Source organism: Plasmodium cynomolgi, chromosome 12, assembly GCF_000321355.1.
Source record: "Plasmodium cynomolgi strain B DNA, chromosome 12, whole genome shotgun sequence".
NCBI classification, from domain to species: domain Eukaryota; phylum Apicomplexa; class Aconoidasida; order Haemosporida; family Plasmodiidae; genus Plasmodium; species Plasmodium cynomolgi.
In genome coordinates, this window is record NC_020405.1 from 67,093 (window position 1) to 91,332 (window position 24,240).

At 38.4% G+C, this 24,240-nt stretch overlaps 7 protein-coding genes across 7 annotated transcripts; 5 read left to right on the plus strand and 2 right to left on the minus strand.

The window, feature by feature from the left end:
• On the plus strand, positions 1-1,212 carry PCYB_121110 (calcium-dependent protein kinase; the record flags this gene model as incomplete). The annotated part of the gene is made up of 5 exons (XM_004223442.1): positions 1-310; positions 467-540; positions 727-773; positions 923-1,020; positions 1,127-1,212. The coding sequence occupies 5 exons, from the start codon at positions 1-3 to the stop codon at positions 1,210-1,212; spliced, it is 615 nt and encodes a 204-aa protein (XP_004223490.1).
• A 682-nt stretch (positions 1,213-1,894) lies between these two features.
• On the plus strand, positions 1,895-3,094 carry PCYB_121120 (hypothetical protein; the record flags this gene model as incomplete). Its single annotated transcript, XM_004223443.1, has 6 exons — positions 1,895-2,058; positions 2,200-2,306; positions 2,416-2,519; positions 2,613-2,670; positions 2,769-2,858; positions 2,997-3,094. 6 exons carry the CDS (start codon positions 1,895-1,897, stop codon positions 3,092-3,094), a joined length of 621 nt encoding a protein of 206 aa, XP_004223491.1.
• Positions 3,095-4,993: 1,899 nt separating this feature from the next.
• Positions 4,994-5,997, plus strand: PCYB_121130 (protein disulfide isomerase; the record flags this gene model as incomplete). The annotated part of the gene is made up of 2 exons (XM_004223444.1): positions 4,994-5,129; positions 5,504-5,997. 2 exons carry the CDS (start codon positions 4,994-4,996, stop codon positions 5,995-5,997), a joined length of 630 nt encoding a protein of 209 aa, XP_004223492.1.
• A 1,888-nt stretch (positions 5,998-7,885) lies between these two features.
• On the minus strand, positions 7,886-12,418 carry PCYB_121140 (hypothetical protein; the record flags this gene model as incomplete). Its single annotated transcript, XM_004223445.1, has 2 exons — positions 7,886-10,378; positions 10,478-12,418. 2 exons carry the CDS (start codon positions 12,416-12,418, stop codon positions 7,886-7,888), a joined length of 4,434 nt encoding a protein of 1,477 aa, XP_004223493.1.
• Positions 12,419-13,949: 1,531 nt separating this feature from the next.
• On the plus strand, positions 13,950-15,696 carry PCYB_121150 (hypothetical protein; the record flags this gene model as incomplete). Its single annotated transcript, XM_004223446.1, has 2 exons — positions 13,950-14,351; positions 14,392-15,696. 2 exons carry the CDS (start codon positions 13,950-13,952, stop codon positions 15,694-15,696), a joined length of 1,707 nt encoding a protein of 568 aa, XP_004223494.1.
• Positions 15,697-16,033: 337 nt separating this feature from the next.
• Positions 16,034-19,270, minus strand: PCYB_121160 (hypothetical protein; the record flags this gene model as incomplete). The annotated part of the gene is made up of 8 exons (XM_004223447.1): positions 16,034-16,423; positions 16,649-16,716; positions 16,850-17,013; positions 17,188-17,279; positions 17,481-17,571; positions 17,701-17,786; positions 18,100-18,759; positions 19,106-19,270. 8 exons carry the CDS (start codon positions 19,268-19,270, stop codon positions 16,349-16,351), a joined length of 1,401 nt encoding a protein of 466 aa, XP_004223495.1. The 3' UTR covers positions 16,034-16,348.
• Positions 19,271-20,888: 1,618 nt separating this feature from the next.
• PCYB_121170 (ABC transporter) lies at positions 20,889-23,923 on the plus strand (the record flags this gene model as incomplete). Its single annotated transcript, XM_004223448.1, has 2 exons — positions 20,889-21,895; positions 22,399-23,923. 2 exons carry the CDS (start codon positions 20,889-20,891, stop codon positions 23,921-23,923), a joined length of 2,532 nt encoding a protein of 843 aa, XP_004223496.1.
• Positions 23,924-24,240: the final 317 nt, after the last annotated feature.

The following is a 24,240-nucleotide window of genomic DNA, read 5'->3' on the forward strand; positions in this document are numbered from 1 at the left end:
ATGAAAATCAAAAACCTCCTGCTCAAAAAAAGAAATAATCTCTCAACGTCCTTCTGCCTGGAGTCAGAAACGAATGTACTAAAGGACCACATTCCGATCCATACGTTGAAAGAAAATCACAAAACTAAAGTGTTCTACAGTTATAACCTCGTAGATGGTTATAAATACAAAATAATTATCAAAAGGAAAAAATATAACTTAAAAAATGCCAAACTTATAATTTCTTCACTGGACCATCCATATATCATTAAGTTGATTCACTGTTGTGAATATGCCTCTTCGTTCATCAGCGTCTTTGAGTTTTTCTCAGGTACATCCCTCACAAATGAGTAGCCTAACGATTGAACATAAATGCCTTTTTTTTTTTTTTTTTTTTTTTCTACTCCTTTGCCATTTCAACGCTGAGTTAAACCTTTTTCTATTCTTCTTTCTTCCCCTTGTAACCCCATTTATATGCACTGTGAAGACACAAATTTATACTCCTCCGTAATTTTCTCCGCAAAATATGATGAAAAGAGGATAAAGAATATAGTATATCAGGTTATTCTAATCATTTGACATAATCTATTAAACTGCATAGGAAACGAAAATACGATTTTAAAAAGAGCACTCATGCTCAAAATATTTCCTATACCTCACTGTGTTAGTAGTATACCACACTGCCTACACCTAGTATGTACACAACCTTCCACCTCTCCCCTCATCTGTTTTTCCACCCTTGCGCAGATCATACGAACGGTCCATTACCTGCACTCAAACAACTTAGCACACAAGTAATTAGCACATCATGCTCGTAAAAGGAGAACAGCTGAAACGAAAATGTGCTTCTGTGGGCATACATACGGACATACGTACTTATGCACTATACTATGCCCCTGCATAGGAGTCCTAATAGTCGCTCTCTTTCTTCCCCAACGAGCAGGCAACTACTTCCCCAAAGTTTCCTCATCAAATCCGTGAATAACGAAATGATGATTAAATTGGAAGACGTCCATAAAATTAAGACCTATTCTTCGAGACGTTAAAACATTTTTAAAACTTGACAAAGAAATGTGATCCAATTGTAGTGCTCACTGTTTCCTTACAGCATATTATTTATTTATTTTTTTTTTTTCCCAACATGCAGCCAATTCAAAAATTAGGGGCCAAAACGTCTACAGCATTGGACTGATAAGTAATAACAGAAAGAGGGAACCAAATGTACAGGAGTGAATTGCCTTAAAAAATCATTAAAAAAAATCTTCAAAATAATAATAAATAGTTAATCTCTCCTTATAACGAGAAAACTTTTTTTTTTTTTTGGTGCATCACCATTTTGCGCAAACAAACAACTCCCAGAAGAGCTCAAAAGTGCACAACGAATGCATTTCCCAACAATAGTGGTGCACCCTTTTAAGGAGCTACAACTAATTTGTCCTATTTTTTCCCCCTCACACACACACCCATTACGTGCAGCGTACTTCCTGGTGTGCGGCCAATACCCAATATTCTACTTTGAGAATAAACAAAAAAAATTATTTTCCCAAAAGATCTGTTAGTTTTTTTTTTCTCCAAAAGAATATTTTTCCATAGGGGAAGACATTTCAAATATTAACACCATTCATCACGTTGACAACTTAGACATATGTTTCCACCCGCCTAACGTTTTCTAATTTTTTTTTTTTTAGGTGGGAAAATATCTCACCCAAGGGGAGAAGTTTTGTGCAAAAAATTCTGCTCAGCGATATCAGGTTATTTTGGAAAGACCCCCCCGAGGATATTCCTACGTCGGGAAAAAAATTAGCCAATTTAGCTAGCTAAGCCAAATGACAAATTACAACATGCGCGCTTTTCAAATCGCCTTTCCCAACAGCTCCATGATAACCGCGCGGGACGCGCTAGATCACGTAACTAAATGAAACAAACGAATTTCCACAATTTTTTGCGTCTGACTTACCCCAAAACGCAAGCAAAAGGACAGCGCGGATGGAACCATTATTTTTCACTTCACCTGCCCAAGGAATGGTTTAAGGAGAACGTCAAGCAGAACATTTACATCAATTTCGACATGCTCAGGAGGTAGGGATTGCCTCCCCTCGCATCACTTCATATGTATATGTATGTACACACACACATAGATACATAGATACATATTTATATATGTACGTTCCTTCATTCACCACTCCGGTGATCCACCCTGCTCGCGAAACCGCCCATTAGCATTTACGACTTTTGGAAAAAGAACGCCTTTAAAAGATACATCCTGAACAACATATCCAAGTTTGTAGTGAAGGAAGATATATACAGTAGGCTAAGAAGTGCACGTGGTTATTCGCACCAACATAGATTGCCCCACGCCCTTTGTTTTGGTCGCACCCAAGCTATACAACATCCCACCAACACGCCGACGTTCAACTCGTCTCCTTCCCTATGCAGAATATAACTCCCTATTTTTCTACTTTGATATAATGGAGGAGGGGTCAATAAAATATGTGCAATATTTCGCAATAATGAAAAAATTGGGCCTCATAGACGCCAACGTAATACTCCCCTTGGTGATTTTTCTCCGCAGAATTATGTTCAAACGTGGAGTTTTTTTTAACGACATTTCCAATTTTTGCTTTTCTTATCAGATACAAGCCTCGTTTAACGGACTGGACATTTCCAGAAGTGGACAAGTGCAATTCAGCAGTAATGAATATATATATTTTTTTTTTTTAAATTTAACAATTTAGCAATTTAGCATTTTCGCTAGATCACCCCAAATGTACATCCTCCTCCCCCCTCAGACATAATCGCTTGTCTTTTAAATGGATTTATAAAGATTGATAAACGAATGGTGTTAAAATTTTTTAAAAAAGTGGACTACGACAATGAAGGTAGGGGGGTCGCTGCTTTACACAGCACATATTCAGGCCAGCGCTTACAGGGCAGTCCACTTTAATCACCCGCATAAACGTGCGCATTGGCACTTATGTACGTATGTCCGAAATGCTTTCCCCGTTTCCCACTATCAGGAATTATCACCAAAAAAAAGCTGTACAAATTTTACTGCATGAAAAGTAGAAACGAGATCGGCTCCAACGACAAGCGAAAATTTAGTAAGATTTTATGATTCACTCATTTTTGCGCTCTGCATTTTTGCGCTTTGCATTTTTCCATTTTTCCACTTTTCCATCCTCATTGCTCCGTCAAATGTTGTGCAATTTTGATTTCATTTCGCAAAATGGTCATTTGGAAGAAGCCCCCTTTTTTAACTATTACTGCGCGTAATTCGTTCTTTGAGCTTTATATAAATGTGCCCCCGTAACTGCCCTTCACATCGAGTTGCTTTTATCAAAATCGTGTACACGTAGACTTACACACGCGCATGTAATTATGACACATGTATAATATGACACACATGCGACCACACCTACCATTTTATGCACATTTTCGCTTAGCTTTTGAAGAATTCTTTAACTATATAAGCAAGGAGTAACTGAACAAACCGCTTTTTTTTTTTTTTTTTTTTTTGTTATTTATAAAGGCGAAGTTTCCCCCATTGTAGAATGGTAAGGGAAACCATTATAGCATGGTGCACGTCAGGCACACTTTATGGGCGTACTTAAATATCTCCACTTAATTTCCCCCCACACTCTTATATCAGGTTTAGCTAAATGGTTAAAATGGGGGAGGACTTCACCAATTCTTTAATTACATGTGGTTTATTTTTTATTCTTCATTTTAACCACTTTGCCTTTTCAATTCAGAAGGGGTTAACTTTTATTATTTTTTTTTTTTTTTCCTTTACACACTCATTTCATTGTTTATGTATCCATTTTTTTTTTTTTTTTTTACCTCCCTTGGAGGAAATTTTTAAGCCTCTAAGTTTTTTTTTTATTTGCCCTCTTTCGACATGTGCTCTTCATACGTCCCTTTTCCTTTTTAATCATTTTTGACACATTTTAAAGTAAGACTTTTATTTTTTTATGTAGTACACCTTTCAAGTGGCCTACGGGTCACTTTCTCGTTTATTTACAAGCACAAAACAAACACCTGCTTTGCGTATGCACAGAAATGTACATTTATTGATAAACACACGATTTGCGATATCATTTTTTCTCTTAAAACATATCAACGTTTTCGTAAAGTGCTTTTCCCATTTTTGAAGTTAAAACGAGCAAAATGGCATAATGCCATAAAAATTATATCAGAAAGTATAGCTTAAAAAAAGATACTTTCAAATAAACCATTTTTATATCATTTCTTCCTTTTGTAAAGAGCCACTGTTTCTGTGCACAAAATATTCAAAACTTGGAAAAAAAAAAAAAAAATTATATCCAAAAAATAGTTGAAAACTTCCTAAATGTTAAAAGAAAAAGAGGGGGTGGAAAAAAAAAAAAAACCAAAAGAAACGCAGCGCGTAAGAAAATCAAACTTCTGTACAACCAATATTACCAAAGTGGCCGTAATGAACTCGCAAAAAAGAATATACAATTGGCACAAATTTCTCTGTAATTATTAAAACACGTAAGACAAAAAAAGCTTAAGAGTTTTGCTTACGCACCACATGTATGCATTGATTAAGCCGTGCAGCACATGTTTTATATGTATATAAAAGCGCGCGCCAAAATTTTCAGCATTTTCCCCCCCTTCCCCAAGCGTAATATTAAGAGGAGTTTATTATCGATTTAACGCTCTAGATTATTTTGCCGTGCATTTCGATACTTTGCCACACTTTGCCACACTTTGCCATACTTTGCCATACTTTGCCACACTTTGCCATACTTTGCCATACTTTGCCACACTTTGCTGTTTTTTTTTTTTTTTGCTTCACTTTATATATTTTTTCCTTACAAACTGCGTCACTTTACCTTTTCAAGAACAGAAAGAACACACATAGCAAACGCTATTCTGAGGCCACATATTTATATGTACGTACGCACGTTTGTATGTATGCATATACGCTTACGCTATTTTTATAGTTTAATATAACCCCCTCGACGAATTACCACTTTGTAAAAATTGAAAAATGGCAAAAATTACAAAAAGTTTTGTATTGTTACTTATTTTAACAATTTTGAAAATATGCTACTCTCAAGATGTAATCGAATTGAATGACTCGAACTTTGAAAATTTAACTCAGATATCAACGGGGAACACCACAGGTTATATACCTCTCACGAATCTTCGCATGAGTGTTGTTCATGCCCCTTCTTTTAAGGCCCCAAACGGGGCCAAACGGGGCCAAACGGGTCCGCACGGGGGGAACAAGCAGAACGAAGCGCAATGTTGCATGTCCTTTCGCTGCATCCGCTTTTGTTGCTATTATATTCCGCCCGCGCTACCTGATCCGGTTGTGCCGCACGATTTGTGCAACCCATTCGGGGGGCTCCTATTTTGTCTCAATCGAACAATGTGACACCGCACTTTAATGTACCCTCTTCTTGTTTCCCATTGCAGTGTACACCTCTTCACATTTTTATGCCCCTCCAATGAGAATAACCTCATATCCATTTCTTTTTTCTTTTCCCTATAACAGGATCATGGTTCATTAAGTTTTACGCCCCCTGGTGCTCGCATTGCAAAGCCATGACGAAGACCTGGACGCAGCTGGCCGCAGACTTGAAGGGAACTGTGAATGTTGCTAAAATTGACGTCACCACAAATTCAAAGACAAGAAAAAGATTTAAAATTGAAGGCTTTCCAACAATCATATATTTTAAAAATGGAAAAATGTACGATTATAAAAATCATGATAGGTCATTAGAAGCGTTTAAAATGTTCGTGCATGAAACGTATAAAAATGTAAAGGCATCAGACCCACCTAAACCTCTCAGCTATTTGGATGTTCTCAAAGACATGGCAAATGAAACCTTTTCAAATATTGATAGAATCTACAAATATGCCTTCCCCTCACTCATGGCCATTATCGTTGTGTCATTTTTAATGGGATTCATTTCAGCTTTTATTTTATACAAATATTGTTTGTGCACGAATAGTTCACAAGATAAGCATGCCAAAAAGAAAGATTAAGTCGGAGAAACGAATCAACCTCATTTGCATAACCATATAACCTATCATAAAAATGAAGGAAAATTAAACAAAGCCACATTCGAAAAAAAAAAAAAAAAAAGGTGTAATCATTCTTAATGTACGCATATGTACCCGCATGTACGTATGCTGAGAAGATTGAAAAAGTCTTCCCCTTGTCTCCCCGAAATTGTTTAGGGGCAGTGAGCGTGTAAAGATATTCTGTAAAACGAAGAACAGACCAACAGTTGTTTTGCGTTATCGCGTGTGCTTAAAGTGTGCACATATGTACAAACGTGCGCGCGTAAATGTGTATATGTTTATATTTTTTTTCACATCCCACACTTTATTATGCTCATTGATTAGGCACTTTACTCCTGTATCATCTGCTCCCCTGGAGTTACGTCTGTCACTTCTACCATCTCAAACACGTCTACCTTGTCCAGCTCATTAACCTCCCCTCCCCCCTCATATGCCATACCTACAAATGGCGCTCACAAATGTTTATCAAAATAGTAAAATTAAAAATACCTCACCCTCTTTTTAATGTATAACAGCAAAATTTTTAAAGCACCCCCCCCTCCCCTAATCAGTATACACTATGCATTATACATTATGCATTATACATTATGCACTTTACATTATGCACTCTACATTGTGCATTGTTTCTCCCCTCTTCTGTTTCCTTCTTTTTTTTTTTTTCCATTCATCGTGAAAAAATATTTAACATTAAAGACAGCTTATGTTTACATACACATTGGTTAATATGTGTTCATATGGGTATCATAAAACAAACTTTAATGTTTTTTTTTTCCCCTCCCTTTTAAAATTACCAATCCTTTATGGCAGTAAAAAGGCTTTCTCCGTTTACATTGGCGGTTAAGTTGCACCGTTAAGGAGCCAAATGAGGCAAAGGAGGTGCCACTAAAAATATTTTAGTCGACTTTTGCGTTCTTCACAAAAAAAGGCGAGTTCAAATATGTGTACAGTACAGCGTGCACATATAAATAAATGGGTACGCATGTGCAGATATACACACGTGCAGATATACACATGTGCAGATATACACATGCGCAGATATACATATATGCAGACACACATGTGCAGATATACATACATGCAGACACACATGTGCATGCTTATGCTCCCGCACGAGGGCACCTTCCAAAGCAAGCTTCCACTTTGAGGCTTGTTCGAAAAAGGGCTAAACGCTTTGCACGCAAGGGGCTTCAAATATTTCGAAAAGGTTTACAAAGAGGAGACGGGGACTGCGCAGTGTGGTGCCGTCCCAGCAACTCACATACAAGCTCCCCTGCGTGTACGCATGTGCGCGTGTTGGTAGGTGACCAGAGTGGCAGGTGGCCAGGTTGGCAGGTGGTCAAGTCAACTCGCTATGTGCACGCTTCCATTAATAACGAGAAAAAAATACGTAAACATATTCATAAAACAACAGGTTCCATGGGTCAGGTGCGCCCCTTTAATCTCTGCTTTGCAGCAAAGGAAGAACAGGTGCCTCCGCGCAAATGCGTATTGTTAAGTACACACATCCGTTTGGCTACCGCTTCGAAAATGCTGTTCTGTCATCCCTAAATGTGGTAATTAAAAAAAAGGGTAAAATAAAATAGCCAAACGGGGGCTATACTAATGGCGATAATGATAACTACGGGGGTGTGTGGGGGGTTGTTCGCTCCGCCCTTCAAGGGGATTCATATGCTATGAACGAATGGGGGTACAACCATCACCCTTCTGCTGAGTCAATCTGCACAGCGATACGTGAACCAGAACAAAACGTATAGGGGGGAGTGGGCAGCTCGCATAGCCATCTAACGGAGCAGTGCACACCATGAGCCCTCTACACCACAAGTGAACCTAAGTGTGCATCCCCAGATCGTCACATATACTTCCGCATATTGCCAGAATAGCTATCGTTCGAACTGAAGTTATTATACCTATTTCTGTATTCTTTGTCACTATACATAGGATTCATATCGTTGCCATCCCTATTGCTGTATAAGTTCCCCGGTTTGCCGCTCGCCGACTTGTTGTTCTCCATGTCACTGGCGAAGTGACTCCCGTCGTTAGGTCCTCGATACATGTCACCATGAGCGTTCGGATTATGCGTAGCGCTATTGCTATTTAAATCCATGTTCATATTTCGGTAATTATACATATCATTTTTTTGGACATATGGATCGTAACTACCACCGCCAATGGCGCTGGAGTGGTATCTATTGGCATTATGCGTGTAGTAATAGTCGCTCATGTTCGCGTGGTCGTCACTCATTAACTTGGAGCTGTCCGCTGGCTCATGTAATCTGTTATACCTGAACCGTTCAGGCGAGGAATAAAAATTCGGATTCTTCATATCGCCTAAAATGGGTTCATCATTATCGAAGTTGAACATATGACCACCTGTACGCTGCTGCATATGTTTCGCATCCGCATGATGATTGTACGCATGCCTCGTGTTCACATAATTGCTGTCATTTATATCGTCGTCCTTTTTGTTAAAAATATTTATTTTCTTCAAGTAGGACCACTTCTTGTCGGACTCGTTCTGCTTTTTGCTGCTCTCATTTAGGTAGTCACCGTAGTTGGGGAAGTTTGCGTAATCGGGGTCCTTAACCGCACTGTTCATATAATAATCCGTGTACATGTCGTTGTCGTTATACTTGAGGCCCCCCTTAAACTGGTAGGGCATATTCGCATTCATGTGATCAATGGGAGAGGTGTAAAAACTTCTGCCTACATTTTTCACAGGGGTCTTATTCAAATAGTCCTCATTATGGCCCATGTAGTGGTTGAATCCCTTGACAGGGTTTCCCATGTGATCCCTATACTCATGCATTCTCCCCTTATTATGCAACAAATGGCTATTCACCCCCATCGCCCCATTTCCATAGCTTACATTCTCCCCCAGGTGTTCCTTGCCCATGAATTTTCCCCTCGGACCCAGGGGGTGGGGATAGCCAAAGCCATTCCCTTTAGGCAAGTAAGGCAAATCGCCGCTATTATCATTAATGTTGTATAGAAAAATGTTCTTTGGATTTTCCAACACCTTGAGTAGCTTTTCATCGTCCTTCCGGAAGTATTCCTTCATCTTGGTCACTCTGTTAAGAGAACTGTACGAAGCATATATAAACGTGTTCTTGATAGTTGCCCATTTAATGAATAAAAAATATTCCGTCTCATTAAATTTGGTATTTATTACATACACATGTAGGGGAAAAAACATTTTTTTGTGATTCTTAATTATATAAAGCAAGTTGTACTTAATGTACTTCTTCATCTTCTTCGTATTCACATAAATATAATCGTTGTAGATTTTCCACTCCTCCTTTAGGGACGACTCTCTCTTCAAATAGTTCGCATAAAACATGTGCAGCGGGTTACTATACGCGCTATACGGATTATTCTTTAACATTTCCAACGCCTCATCGTCTAGGTACACATTCTTCCTTATCTTGTAAATGTACACGTAATCCGTCTCAGTATCCAAAGCTATGAGGTGTTTATTGTCCGACTTTTCGATGGTAAAAAATCGAATGTTCAAAAAACTTCTGTGACTATAATCATCCGCTGCACTGTAGTACCTGGGCAATAAAATGTTAATAATATTTTCATCCTTCAAATTGTACAGATGCTTCTTCACATCTTTTATGTAATTTATTAACATTTTCTTCATGGAGAATTCCCCCTTGGAATTGTCTCTACCCATCATGTTGGCTTCCTCTCCACTTTCACCAGAATATAAATGATTATTCCCATCCTTGATGGTAGAAATATAGTTGTTAAAATCTTTTATGTTAATGTGCAACATACTCTCAAGGTTCACATCATCCTCATCTAAGTTATTTCCATTTTCTATCAGTCTTTCCAGTATTTTTATTTGCTTCATATTATTTTCTACATCGGACATATTGTCCTTCAGTAGGTTCACTCCGCCAACCAGGGTATCTTCATTTCCTCCTCCGCTCATCCCTCCTTCTCCACCGCCTCCCATACCTCTACACACATCTGAATTCAAATCGATGATAACAAAATTGCAGTCATATTTATAAAAGTAGTCACTCATATGTTTATTCCTCTTTTTCTTCTTCTTCTTGAACAAATGATGGCTGCCATTTTTCTTCCTCCTCCTTTTCTCTATTTCGCCCGTGTACAGATAAATGCAATTACTATACAAATGATACTCACATATAGAGTTCAAATAAATGGCCTGCTCCACGCAAAACGTTTTCACTAGAGAAAAACTGTTCAGCCCATCATTCTTTAGACTCTTCTCGTACAAATATACATTCCCATTATCGGTAAAAACGGAGTAACAATTATTATTTATCCACAGAAAATTCACAAACTGGGAATTAAAACAAATATTCGTAATCTCATAAATGGAGAAATAAAAAAAATTGCAAATGTACAACGTTTTACTTGTTAACACTAGACAAAAAAAACCGTTCGGCGCGAATGCAACTTTTATCACTGCGCCGTTTAAAAAAATCCTCTTGCTCAGTTCGTACGAAAATTTTCTATTCTTTTTCGAATAATAATCTATCAACAAATCACAATGACTAATATTGCTATAAACAATTTTCCCGTAAATGTATTCCACTTTTCCAGTATTATAACCCAAAACAAAGTTATTAATCAAATTACAGTTATTCGAGTTGTTGTCAAAACACACACACGTCACATACTCGCAGTTATTCCTTTTCTCTTTCATCAAATGGGACGGCGAATTGTACACATATTCCTTCAAATCGGATAACATGTAGTGTTCCTTCTTCCTATGCATGTCTACACTATCGGACATGGTCGCCGTATCGTCTTTATTGCTCAAAGGGGAGTAATCATGATGAAAAGTTTGCTCACCTTCTCGAGCATACTTCTCAGAATATTCGTTTTCTTCATAAATGAACTGCCTCGGATTTTCATCATTAATAACCATATCAGGATACTTCTTTTTGATATTTTTTAAAATGTTTGAAATTAATATATCTGTGTATTTTATATGCTCCTTTTTTTCGTAACCCAGAATTAAATTGCTCACTTGTACTCTCTCGTTCTTTATTTCTACATTACCGATAACGTTGTTAAAATTGTTTTCTATCTGCTTAAAATTAATAAATATCATTTGTGCCTTTCCAGAAAAGAGGATATCTTGAATTAATTCCCCCTCTTCGTTTATACTATTTTCGAACTTTTTTAAAAACTCCGTATACTCACTCGTGTTGTTGCTCATCGCAGTGCCTCCGTCTCCGTACCCACCACCCCCACTGTTTGCAGAATAACCCTCTTCAAATAAATTGCCAAAAAAGAAGTTCCTAACCCGTCTCATCGAATCTAGGAATCTGCTACCCACTCCTGGATAGCCCACTCCTGAATTGTCACCTCCTTTTCTACCCTTCTCACTATTCAGTATGTGATCTAACTCCTCCTCTTTCGTTCTCATTTGTCTCAATTTGTAGTCATAGTCAAATCTATGAATGAATGGAAGAATCGAAGACAAAATTATAATCCCGTTGTCATTCGTATTATAATTGCAGTCAATGCAATTGTACACAAAATACGGAGCAATATATTTTCTCCTCGCAAGAAAATCATGATTGATTAATCTTAAGTCTTCATTCTTCTTTAAATATTTCATATAGTCCTTCACATTTCTATCGAAATAATTTGTCAATGAGTAATTCTTTATATATGTGTAGTCCAAAAAGTTAAAGTGAAAAATTTTACTTAAAAACATAAAGATATTTTTCACCCAATCTTTAACGGAAAAAAAAGTGTTACACAAGTGTATCAACATATTGTCCGATTCAATCATATTTTCAATTATGACATTCTTATTTTCGTCTAACGTATACTTTATTTTTTGATTCCCTCCCCCACTTCCTTTCTCCCCTTCCTCATCCTCCTTCTCATCCTTCTTTATCTTAAATTTGTAATACGCATTATCGTTTAAGTACACATACTCTTCATTTTCTTTCACCAAATTGCCTGATAGGTTACGTGGTTTCTCTTCTATCTGATAATACGTGTTCTCTAAATCCGTTTGATTAGTTATATATTCATACACATTTTTTTTGTTTGCGTGAATGTAATATACAACTTCGTTAACCTTGGCTAACTCGTTAATGCTACTGCGACTAGAACTGGTCTCTCGCTTCTTCATATCATTCTCGTTTTCATTTTTTAATCTCTTCATGTATAAAAATTTATCATCCTTCTCAAAACCGCTCAGCGTGCTACTGTACTTGTCATACTTACTTTTTAAATAAAAATCTTTTTCCAATTTCTCCCTCCCAAAATGTCCTTCGTCGTCTTTCTTCTTAATCGCCTCCTTCAATGCGTAGTCATTCTTTCCGTGTCCATCGACTTTATGTATTCTTTGCATAAAATCGTATTCCTCGCTGAAGTCGTTCATTTTGTCTGCTTCCGCCAGGTAGCGGTTCGTTCAAATGGCTACTCCACCGCTCGCTTATGTTTTCTCGCTAACTTTTTTCTCCTTTTTTTTTCACTTTTTTTTTCACTTTTCCGCATGCTTGCGCGGCCTAGACGACTACGCTCCTCGCTTCAAGCCACCTTTGCCGCTTCTCCCAGGTAAGCAAGCAATACGCTTATCTGGTTCTCACTTGGGAAAACACAAACGGGGAAGAAAAAAAAAGGCTGAAAAAAAAACTCTTCCTAATTATGCGCACTACTTTCATTATGACAAGCTGAAGTCCATCCCTTTAAAAAACGCACAATGGGACAACAAACTGCTTCCGCACAAAGGCTTCAATATGCATAAAATGAAAAAATAAAAAAAAGGCTGACGGGACTTTTGAAAAGGCGCCACAAATAAATTGGCATTTTTTTGACAATCGGAGGCAGCTATTAAACGGCTTTCCAAGCGCTTCTCACGCGCTTTTCGCTCGTTTCTTACGCTTCTCCTCGCCAAAGCGCATTTCTCACCCGAAGGCGTTTTCCCCCCAAATGAGCTTCCGCAGAGTTTCCCCTTCCTCTTTTTTTCCTCGTCGTGAGAGAAAAATACATAAACATCTGCATACGCGCAGGCGCAAGCGCGAGCGCATAGGCACATACATGTATTACATATATATATATATATATATAGGGAACGTAAGAACACTGGGTCAACCTTTTTTGCCAAATTCGAAAATGGAAAAAAAGATAAGGGGGGTGGGGGAAACAAACAATTTAAATTACAAAAAGGGAAAAATTATTTCAAAACGTACAGAAGGAGAAACGAAACACATTTGCCATAATTTAAGCGGCACATGAAGGATGCGTACTTTTCCTTCTCGCGCACTGCGATTTTAATTGCCGTTTCTCGCATTGAGAACAATTTTTTTGTCAACCATCTCGCGGAAAGTTTTTGCCATGGGAAGAAGAAAAATTCATCGCCCTGCCGATCAAATGTTGCAAACATGAAAGTAAATACATGTGCATACGTATACATAATATATGTCCTTCTGCACAGCACGGGCCCATTTCTTCATTTAAGTACGCTTATGCATATTTCCTTAACGTGGAGGGACGATGGTGATGCAATTATGCCAACCCTGCAATAGGCAGAGGAACAACAGCCGCATAATCGCTATTTAACTTTTCCAACAAAAAAAAAAAAAAAAAAGAGAAAAAGCTAACCAGGATTAAATCTGAGAAGCGGTTTCGAACAAAAGTTTTAAAGACGCCTTTTGCCTATTTGACAACTTATGTAAACAGAATTACATAATGTAGTATAGCAAACTGGCTTGGATTTTTTTTTTTTTACCTTCCACAATGCAGCTATTATATGTACGAATGTCCTTCTCATGCATGTGAAAAAATTTGTTATACCGCTGACCATGCCAGTTGGGCTGCCATGCTAACCTCGTGCATTTTTAAAATCACCACTACTGCGACATGCCGGGATCCCCCGCCCAAGTGAGCATTTTCCCCAGCCGTTTCCTTCAATGAGCAGTCTTTTCCGACTTAAATCACGCACTTGCAAACCAGCAGCTCGGAAAAAGTTACACATTTTTTGCGACGAACAGAGCTACGCTGAAAATTTGATTCGTCTGTACATATACAATCAGCTGGACGGAAAAAACACAAATGAAAAAAATGCATATAGAGAAAATATAAATAAATATGTGGGAAAAGTAACAGCACATTTAAAAATTAACAGAGGGAATGGTAACATCATATTTTCTGTTCCCACCTTTTTGGACATTTTCTTCTTTAATTACTTCAAATTTAATCACAAATCGAAATTAGTGTTTCTGTACAGCGTGTTCAACATTAAGACGCAAGATAAGGCGCAATTCTGTCTGAAGCAGGAGCAAAATGAAAAAAAAAAAAATTTTAACACACTTGTGCGAAATTCTTGTAAACTCTGACACGAACTATGTACAGGAAATACGTCTAAAGTACGTAAACAAATTTTATCAGTCAAATGATAGGGAAAAAAGAGACCTCACCAATCAACAGCAAAAGGTTAATTGTCCCCCCCATGCCATTATCCCTCTAAGTAACAGAAGAACCTTCATACAGGACATACTAAACCAAACACAGAATTTAAAAGATTTGTCAATTCTTATTTGCATTATAAGAAAGGCATCTTCATTCCACACGTTCGATTACTCCAAAATATTAGACGCCCTGTTGAGAAAGCTTTATTCACATATTAGTAATTTCTCCGTGGCAGTGATACCCAACTGTACACGTAGTTTGAGGCACTGCGCGCCCCTAACCCTAATCGATAAGAGTAAAATAGAACAAACCAAAACGGTAAAGATACGGGACCTTCTTTATTCCTTCTACCAATTTGTCTACCTCCAGCGGGGCCAGAAAATCCACTTTATTTTTTTAAAAATTCTGGCCATCCTTGGCAAAAATTACGCGCACCTTGGGAGGGGCGGCCAAAGCGCCTGGGGGGAAGCAGCGAAGGAAGAGAATGCGAACGAAGGGACTACCCACCACCCTGCGACTATCCACCCCCCCGTGACTACTCACTCCCCTGCTTGCAACCTCTTCCTCTCGAACAAAGACATCGAGCAGCTGTTCTTCCTCCTCAGTAAGAATGCCCCCCTGAACGGCCACTTTATGCACCCCTTAGTTATGCGCTTCTATGTGAAGCTGTTCGCGCTGGGCCCCACAGTCACCTACTTTAGCAAATTAATTAAACAAAACAGTGAAGCAAGTTATGCCTTCTGTCCGATTTCTATGTTCCCAAAGAGCTCTCCATCCTATCTCAATTTTTTAAAAAAAACTGATGTGAAAAATTACTTCCACACTTTCTATCAAACGCTATGCATCAAATATCTGTTAAAAAGAAGAATAAATTTTTGTGAAAATATGGGCACCTTTGACCATTCTGCATGCTCAGGTATCACCCACTCACCTCGTCTGAGCCATTTTGTACTTTACCGAAATATAGTTAACAAAATAATCGCTCGGTCTTTTTATCTTTATCAAGCGAAAGTCAATCCAAAGGGGAAATACAATCACAAATGGATGCACACAACTACAAACAGGGCACGTCAAAAATATGAAAAAAATTACATCTATGACTTTACCAAATGTAAGTTTTTTTATTTAACATACATCAGAGCAATAATTCGAGGAAGAAGAAGCGGAAAGCCACTCGGAAAAGGCGCACCACGTGGTCCTCGTGAAAAAGAAGCGGCACAGAAATTATCAACCCTAGCAGCATCTTAGAAGTGGTACCCGCAAAGGGAATGTTTTGCTTCACTCCCCCCTCTTTTTCATTCCCAATTTATTGCTACGTTGTGGGTGACTATTATGCACAATTTGGACCTTCCGAAATTTTGTACTTCGTTTATTCACCTTTCGGGGAATGTATCTTATTCCCCGCAAGGCACTCCCCTACACTTGCCTATATTTGCACGCACATTTTTCACCCAAAAAAGACGACCTCTCACAACTTCTTCCTTTGGTCCGCGTCGAATTGGGTAGACAAACACGATTAACCATTTATTGGTCATATTTTATCGTTTATTGGTTATACTTTATTGTTTATTGGTTATACTTTATTGTTTGTACTTTTTTGTGGGCCTGGCGTATGCCCAGGAAACCGCACAAGCGTCATTAAAAAAAATGGAAACAACATGGCGTTGAAAAAAAGGGGCTACATTACAACGATTTAATGCAATGTGCCCTTCTCAAATGATGTTTGTGCTGTAATCACAAACAAAGTGCAAAATAAAATAAAAAATAAAAAGCAAACGAGTAAAAAGGGAGAGCAAAAAAGAGACTAAACGAGAGAGTAACATAGTAACGGCAAAGCCAATTGCGCAAAATGCCGTACGCGTGCACAGGCAGTTACTCGTGTGTTCAAAAAGACACCCATTTAATTCTTCAGAAAATCCGCGATGTCTTTTAAATTCTGATAATACTTCATAAATTTTTGCGTGTTCTCAAAGCCCTGTTCGGGTGGGAAAAAAAAAGGGGGAGAAAATTATCGAATGAGAAAGGGGACAAAAGAGGATATCGGGTGGGAAAAAAACAAAACGGAGCAACGCTCTTCACGCGCAGAACTTTCCCATTTGTCACTCTCCCACTGCAAAGCTTTACACAAAGTAGCCGCTTGGCCACTTGGCCTCTTAGCCGCTTAGCCACTTTGCCAATTTGCTTGTCTCTCCCTTTGTACCCTTTTCAAGACGTTCAGCTCGTCCAACACCTTGGAATCCCTCGTAGTGGCAATCCACTTATTTACGTCTGCGTAAATCGGGGGAAAAAAAAATAAAATAAATATGTATATGTATATGCACCAAATGGGCGAAAAAAAGCAGTGGTCATTCTTCAAAGGGGCAAAAAAAATATGCTCCTCTCATTTGGGGGGACAACTTACGGAAAAAGGAAAAGAAAAACTCAAACATTAAAACGTCGATTACGAATTTTTTTCTGAAAAAGGTTAACACTTTGATGGTGTCCTCGATGGAGTATGTTCGACATGCGGGAATCATAACTTTGTGCTTCGATAAGTAGTCCAACAGGGACAGCGTTGCGTCAGGGCTGCACAGTGGGGGAAAAAAAAATTAACAAAATGGGGTGAAAAAGCAACACATGCGAGTTAAGAATAAACAGAAACTGCCGCACACATGTAAGCAGTTTTTTTTTTTTTTTTTTTCCTTTGCTTCCTCCTTTTAGGAGTCTATTTCGAAGCATCTTCCAACAAAGCTTTGTTACTTTTGCTTTATCAACAGCATCAGGGCATCATGATATTTGAACTTTTTTATGTAGTTGTTTATGTCTACGCTTGAGTATAAATAAATCACCTCCTAAAATGGGGATAGTACATTTAAAATGTAAAGTTGTGTAAACATGCGGGGGAATAAATTCATAAAATTTGCGACAACGGGGTTTTGTCTATCTGGCTCCGCTGTCACCGCTGCTATTGTATTTTATTTTGTTTCATTTTGTTTCATTTTGTTTTATTTTGTTTTATTTTTTCCCGCGCCAACCTTCCATCGCGCGCTTACCGGAATATCCACCATAAGGCCCCTGTCCTTGCGCTTCCGTTTTTTTTGCTTCCCCTTCTCGTTGTACACCTCGATAAGCCATTTGCCATTCCTGTGTAGGAGGTGAAAAAATGGGCGTTCGTGAGTAGGCCCCCTTGTGTGCATACGAAGCGGCGCAAAAAAGGGCTCCCACTACAGGCACGCAAATATACACATAAAAACATTCCCCTCGCAGACTTACATTTCTCCCAGTGCTAGTACTCCATTCGAAAAGTCAGCCGATTTAGGGGCACTCAAAAAATTAGCAATGCTTACGACTTTTATTTTCTGCAAAAAAAAAGGAGGCAATTAAAATGATTTCCCATCGAATAACATTCTTTGCACACATATATTTCTCTCACGACATGCGCTATTTCGGTAATTGGGGGGAACCGTAGAAGATATAACATATGTGCTACTTCCCAAATGTGTTACTTCCCAAATGTGCTACTTCCCAAATGTGGCATCACTTCGCAGGAAGTTTTTCTCTCTCCCCCCCCCTTTTCTTTGCCCATATTTGCACACATTCCTGATGCAAATTTTCCCCAGTTTGAGAAAACTTCACAAGGGAAAAACATAACTACATCGCTCATGCACCTACCTCCATGCCCTTGTAGAAGGGATCCACAAAATATATAGACAAATCCAAGCTGGCGGCCACAAGGTAATGCTTAAAGCTCCCCAAATAAAAACAAGTCTTGGTAGAAATTATTACATTTTTCACAAATTGGAAATTCTCCAGTTTGTAAAATTTAATTACATTCTTCACAGATAAAACGATGTAATTATTTTGAAATATATTTAAGCAATCCACAGGTTCGTCCAACTCTATCTGATTCACCTGTTTATTCAAACTTAAGTTATACACATACACATAACCATCATAGCTGCTACTGATTAAATGGGGACCTCCACCATTTCCTTCAAACGTATGCAAACAAATACTCGTTATATTATCAATGTGGTAATCTAAAGTACGCTCACAGATGCCTTCCCATATGTTCCATATTTTAATTGTAAAATCTCGAGAACAAGAATATAAGGTTTGAAAATTGGAGTTAAAAACTAAATCATTAATTGCTGCTTTGTGTCCACTCAGGCTTTTTATTCTTCCAAGGCAAAATATTCCTACAAGATCTATGTTCCCATTTTCTAACCCAACTCCCAGCATCTCTTCATCTCGGAACTTCAACTTCGTAATACCTTCTTGGCACTGGTACTTTTTGTTTAATCTCTCTCCGGTTATGCTGTTCAGGATGACCTAACCAAGGAGGTAGGGGCAGAAGCATGGGCATAAGCAAGGGGGAGAAAAAAAAAAATAAAAACATGCGAGAAGAGAGAATCAATCGGTAAGGTGATAAAATAAATATTTATAAAAATACAATTTTGTTGTCTCCTCCTCTCACAGCATGGATGCACAGATGCGCTCAAATGTGCAGTCATCTCCGCTTTGCTCAACCGTGACGGGGTGGTGGTACGGTGAAATGGTGATATACACGTGCACCGCCCTTTTTTGTTTCTCTCTTTTGCGAGGGGAGCTCGTACGCGGTGCTGCCAGCAGGAGCATTTGCCTGGGCTCCACCTCACAACTACCAACTCTGCCTTACCACATTGCTGCAACCAATAGCTATGAACTTCCTACAAATGCTTATCGACTTGACACATCCCTTGTCATTTCCGGAACTCAAAACTTTAAAGTCGAATAGGAAATCATTGCTTTCCTTGATCTTTCTTTTCTTCTGGGTCAATATTACTGGCTGGAAACGCGACATTTTTTTCTTTGCTGTGGCTTTTGAGAGGTACCCAATCCTATCATATGCAATCCTATGCAATCCAATCCTATCCTATCCTATGCAATCCTATCCAATCCTATCCTATTTTTTTAAAAAAAGGGGAGGCCGTAGCCTAAATTGGGGAGGCAAATTTACAAACAGTAGCTTCTTCGGTTACTTGTCGTTGCGTTCATTTTCCGCATTCAGTAAGTATGCATACAATACAGATTTTTACGAACAAAATGTGAATAAATGTTTTTTTTTCTGTATAAAGGCGTAGGAATCAAAACGTGGATTGGCCAAAAAACGCCCGTTTCGCTTTTGCTCCCTCTTTCGATGAATCCTCTTTCTTCCGTTCCCTTTTCCAAAAAAATGCCTAACCACAATCGGTAAAGGCAACCAGCAAGAAAATATATGTACGTTTCTACATGTAAGGGCCCATGCGGGAATTGAATGTTACGCCAAAAATGTCACAACAACGTGAATAAATTTTAAATGCATAAATGCGCGAGGTATGTATGTATCTTCAAACGATTCGATTCCAAAACAAAACCAAACCACTGTGGCAATATGTAAAAAAATTTGTGCCGTCCATGGGAATTTTTTTCATAACTCTTTTTTTTTTTTTCTACAAAGGCGAAAATATTCATGAATTATTTTTTTTTTTTTCATCAAAAAAAAGGAGAAACCTTATATCCATTTTGCACTTTTCGTTGTTTTCCCCTTTTCGAAAATGTATGCAAATGTACATGCCTTACGTGTGCCCAAGCATATGTAGTATGTTATACGTTTTTTTTTTTTGCGTGAATTTTTCTTCCCTCCATCGTTGTACGTTTTGCCACCAAGGCCTGCAGCTGTGACGGCATTATTTGTGCGAACGCACAGTTGGAAGGACTACATATGTTCTTGTGCTTGCTTAATTTTATTTTTTTCTATTTTTTTCTATTTTTTTCTATTTTTTTTTATTTTTTTTTTTATTGATATAGAAAAAGGGGTAGCCCTTTTCTCGAATAAATGTTTTTTCCCCGTTTTATGCCCTCTCGCCGAAGTGAGTAGCATAAGTTACAAGTACCATTATTTTTTTTATTTACATTTTTGATCATGACGTGAAAGCGGAACTTGCATAATAACCTCCCTTCACCCCTTCTTCTACCTTTTTACAACCTTTTGTCCCCATTCTTGCGTTGTAGCAGCCCCTAGGCAGCCGCGCATACAACCCCCCATGTTACAATCACACACACGATAAGGCGTGCATACAGAAACAGCTGCTCATGTAGTAGTGAGTAATTATAAGCCGTTTTTGTGTGGTCCTTTCTACGAACAGCAGGCCGTATCACTTCTGCACAGCAGGCCAAATCAATTTTGCACAGCAGGCCATATCATTTCTGCAACCCTGGAAAGGTCGTAAGGGAAACCAAGTCTTACTCCTTGGGGTGAGCGCAGAAAGAGGAGGCCGCTCCCTTCCCATGCGCATGTCGTTGGATCAACCGTTTTGACGAACCTCCATAGCAATTTTGCACATGTGTATGCCCCTGCTGTGGTGGAACTCCTTCTCGGCTTCCCTCCCACCAAGGACATGCATCCAGCCATAGGGACCAAAAAAACACACCTCTGAAATATGCAAAGTTACAAGTGCTTCAGGAAAAATGCACGCCTACCACAACACTTTTTTTGTCAACATGTTTCAACTTTAAACAAAAAAAACCACCTCATCAGTTGCGAAGACGAGAAAAGAACCAGAAAAATAGCAGAGCACGTGTACGCTACCTTGGTAGCTAGCCATCATACTAATCACAACTGTCAGAAGAACGCACAAAATGAACCCACCCCGAGCTCCCTAAAAAGAATCATCTCGTCGTATTTGTTACGTAAAATAAAAAAAATAAAGAAAGCGCAAAATTCGACAGGTACTGAAGTAGCTAAGGAGAGTACCCCCTTGGTTCATGGGCTACCTGGAAGTAGAAGCTACGCTGCTGCCTCACCGCATTGCCTCCAGCGTAGGTTTTACCACCCCCAAAAGTATCTCCCAAAAAATGGACCAACCCTAAACAACGCACACCACCATTTTAGCTACACACGTAGCAGTCGAAAAAAGGGAGGAGCTCCCAATAATATCTCCCCCTGTGCACCCAACCGCAACACAAGAGATGACAAAAATGAAGAGCATCATCGCGAAGTTGTTCACTCCCGGAAGTATGCCAAGTGCAATGATGTGGTGCATCCAACGTATTACCCTCTCCAAAGAGGGATAACAAACAAGTGTCTACATCTCTATGTCCCCCTGAAATGGTTTGGAACGAACGTGGGGAAGGAGAGCCAAGGGGAACGAGCCGCTTTTCGGGATAAAGCCGAGAAGGAGGGGGCCGAATCTGAATGGGGCGCCTACAGGAGCGATCACACCGCGAGTAGCAGTCCCGCCGCGAGTAGCAATCCCACCGAGAGTAGCAATCCCACCGCGAATGGCAACCCCGCCGCGAATGGCAGCCACGGCGGAGAACGCCCAGACGCCCCCCATGAAGAATACGAAAAGCTAAAAATAAAAGAATTGGAAAAAATATTGAACACCCTGGAAAAGATAAACGAAAATAAAAACAGCAAAATAAACGTAAACATAAAAATCTTAGTGTACGTGTTTAAAAATTTTATATACAAAAATAAAAATTTGAAAATAAAGATTTTTTTTCCTTCATTTTTTTGCTATGTTCCAAAATATCCATTATATATACGCCAATTCTCTTGTCCTCCTTTATTGAGAATGTTAATTTGGAAAAGAGTTTGAGTCCTCAGTTGGATGGACAGCTACTATCGAGCAACTCAAGTGTCATGATTCTTTTGGCCTATGTCCTTTCACGTGTCCTATCATCAAGCTTAAACGAATTGAGAAACAGCGTCTTTAACACGATAAGTCAGAGAATTTCCACCTATGTTAGTAAATTATTTTTTTATAAAATTCACAACTTAAACCTCAGTTATATACTCTCTAAAAAAAACGGAGAGTTGTCCTTCATTTTTAACAGAGGATGTAAAAGCATCACCAACTTACTCAACGTGTTGGTTTTTCAAATTATTCCCATAATTATCGAATTTGTTTTATACCTCTACATATTAACGTACAAAATACACTACAGTGTTTCCCTTGTGACCTGCTTGAATATGTTTCTGTATATCGTCTTTACCACCCTCGTCACAAAAAGGAGAACCATCATCAGGAAATTTATGAACAAGTCAGAACAAAACACGTTTAATATTTTTTTAGATTCAATCCAAAATGTCGAACAAGTAAAATACTATACAAACGAAATGCACGAATTGAAAAAATTTATAAAAGAGCAAAAGAAATATGAAAGGGAAGCCATTAATGTTCAGAAATCTTTATCCCTCCTAAATTTTGGCCAACAGATTATTCTAAATTTTAATCTTTTCCTGTGTCTTTACCTAACGTATATAAATATAGCCAATGATGTTTTCCCCTTCAGTTACCTTATCCTGGTGAATACACTTCTTTTTCAGCTAGCTATGCCTCTGAACATGTTTGGGACTATCTACCGAGAAACCAAACTGAGTCTTGTCGACATAGAATGCATGATCAAAATTCTTGTCAAGAAAATTCAGTCGCTAGACTATTCCAGCAAATTAGAAATACAAACCGGCAACATCAAATTTGAAAACGTCTCCTTTAAGTACCCCCTCATGGAGGAAAAAAACGACTCGGAGCTTCGAACAAGTGAGGGAGACAACCAAAATGGAGTGCCTACAAAAAGCATATCCAAATTCTCCCAACTTTTCAAAACCATGAGGGATAAGTTTTTCTTCCCCAAAAAATGGCTCAACTCAGGGGAGCAGCCAATTCCACCCATGAGCGAAGAAATAAAGAACAACTTAAAGAACGCACTTAGGGAGAGCATCCAAACAACATCTCTCACCTCGACAACGAATGAACCCAAGAGAGACACAAATCAAAAAGAAAATAACTATATCTTCCAAAACTTCACGTGTAATATTGAAAATGGAGAAAAGGTAGCCATCATAGGGAAAAGCGGATTGGGAAAAAGCACACTCATAAAATTGCTGCTGAAATTTTACGAAATAAATAGTGGCAATATATACATTGATAATAAAAATATTGAAAACATAAATCTGTACACTTTGCGAAAGAACATAAGTGTAGTTCCGCAAGACACCATCCTTTTCAACAACACCATTTCGTACAATATAAAGTATGGCAATTTTCAATGTACAGATAAACAAATGATTGATGCTTGCGTGCAGTCAGAATTACATGAAAAAATTTTGCAAATGGATAAACAGTATGATACTCTTGTTGGGGAAAGAGGCACCAAATTATCCATTGGAGAAAAACAAAGAATTTGCATAGCTAGATGCTTTTTAAAAAATTCAAAAATTATCGTCCTTGATGAACATGCAAGCAATTTGGACAATGAAAATAAAAAATCCATAGAGAAAGCGCTACATAAATTATGCCTCGGAAAAACTACCTTTGTTATTACACACCTGATGGAAAATCTCCAAACGATGGATAAAATTATTTTCTTCAGTGGGAATAATATTTTCGTTGGCAGCCACAACGAGTTGATGATTGCAAATCCTTCTTACCGGGAGTTCTTGAACTCGAGGAATAATCAGCTGCTGTGATAGGTGCTCGTTGGAGAGCAGTACCGCGCCTCGCAAACAAAACACGTGTATGTATATCTCCCCTTTGAGCATATTCCTCACTTTAGCTCGTCTTTGCCCACCATCATCGATATTGTGCAAACTTTACCAATTTTTAAGTACCTACCCGCATTTCTGATTTGCTTCATACGTTCTTTTTTTTTTGCCCCAATTTGGGGGACATCATTTGTGGACACACCTCAAATGCATAAGACTATTTAACACATTTTTTTTTTTTTCCAACATTTTTGTGTTAAAAATTATTGGTGATGTGTGCAAATTTTTTTTTTTTTTTTTTT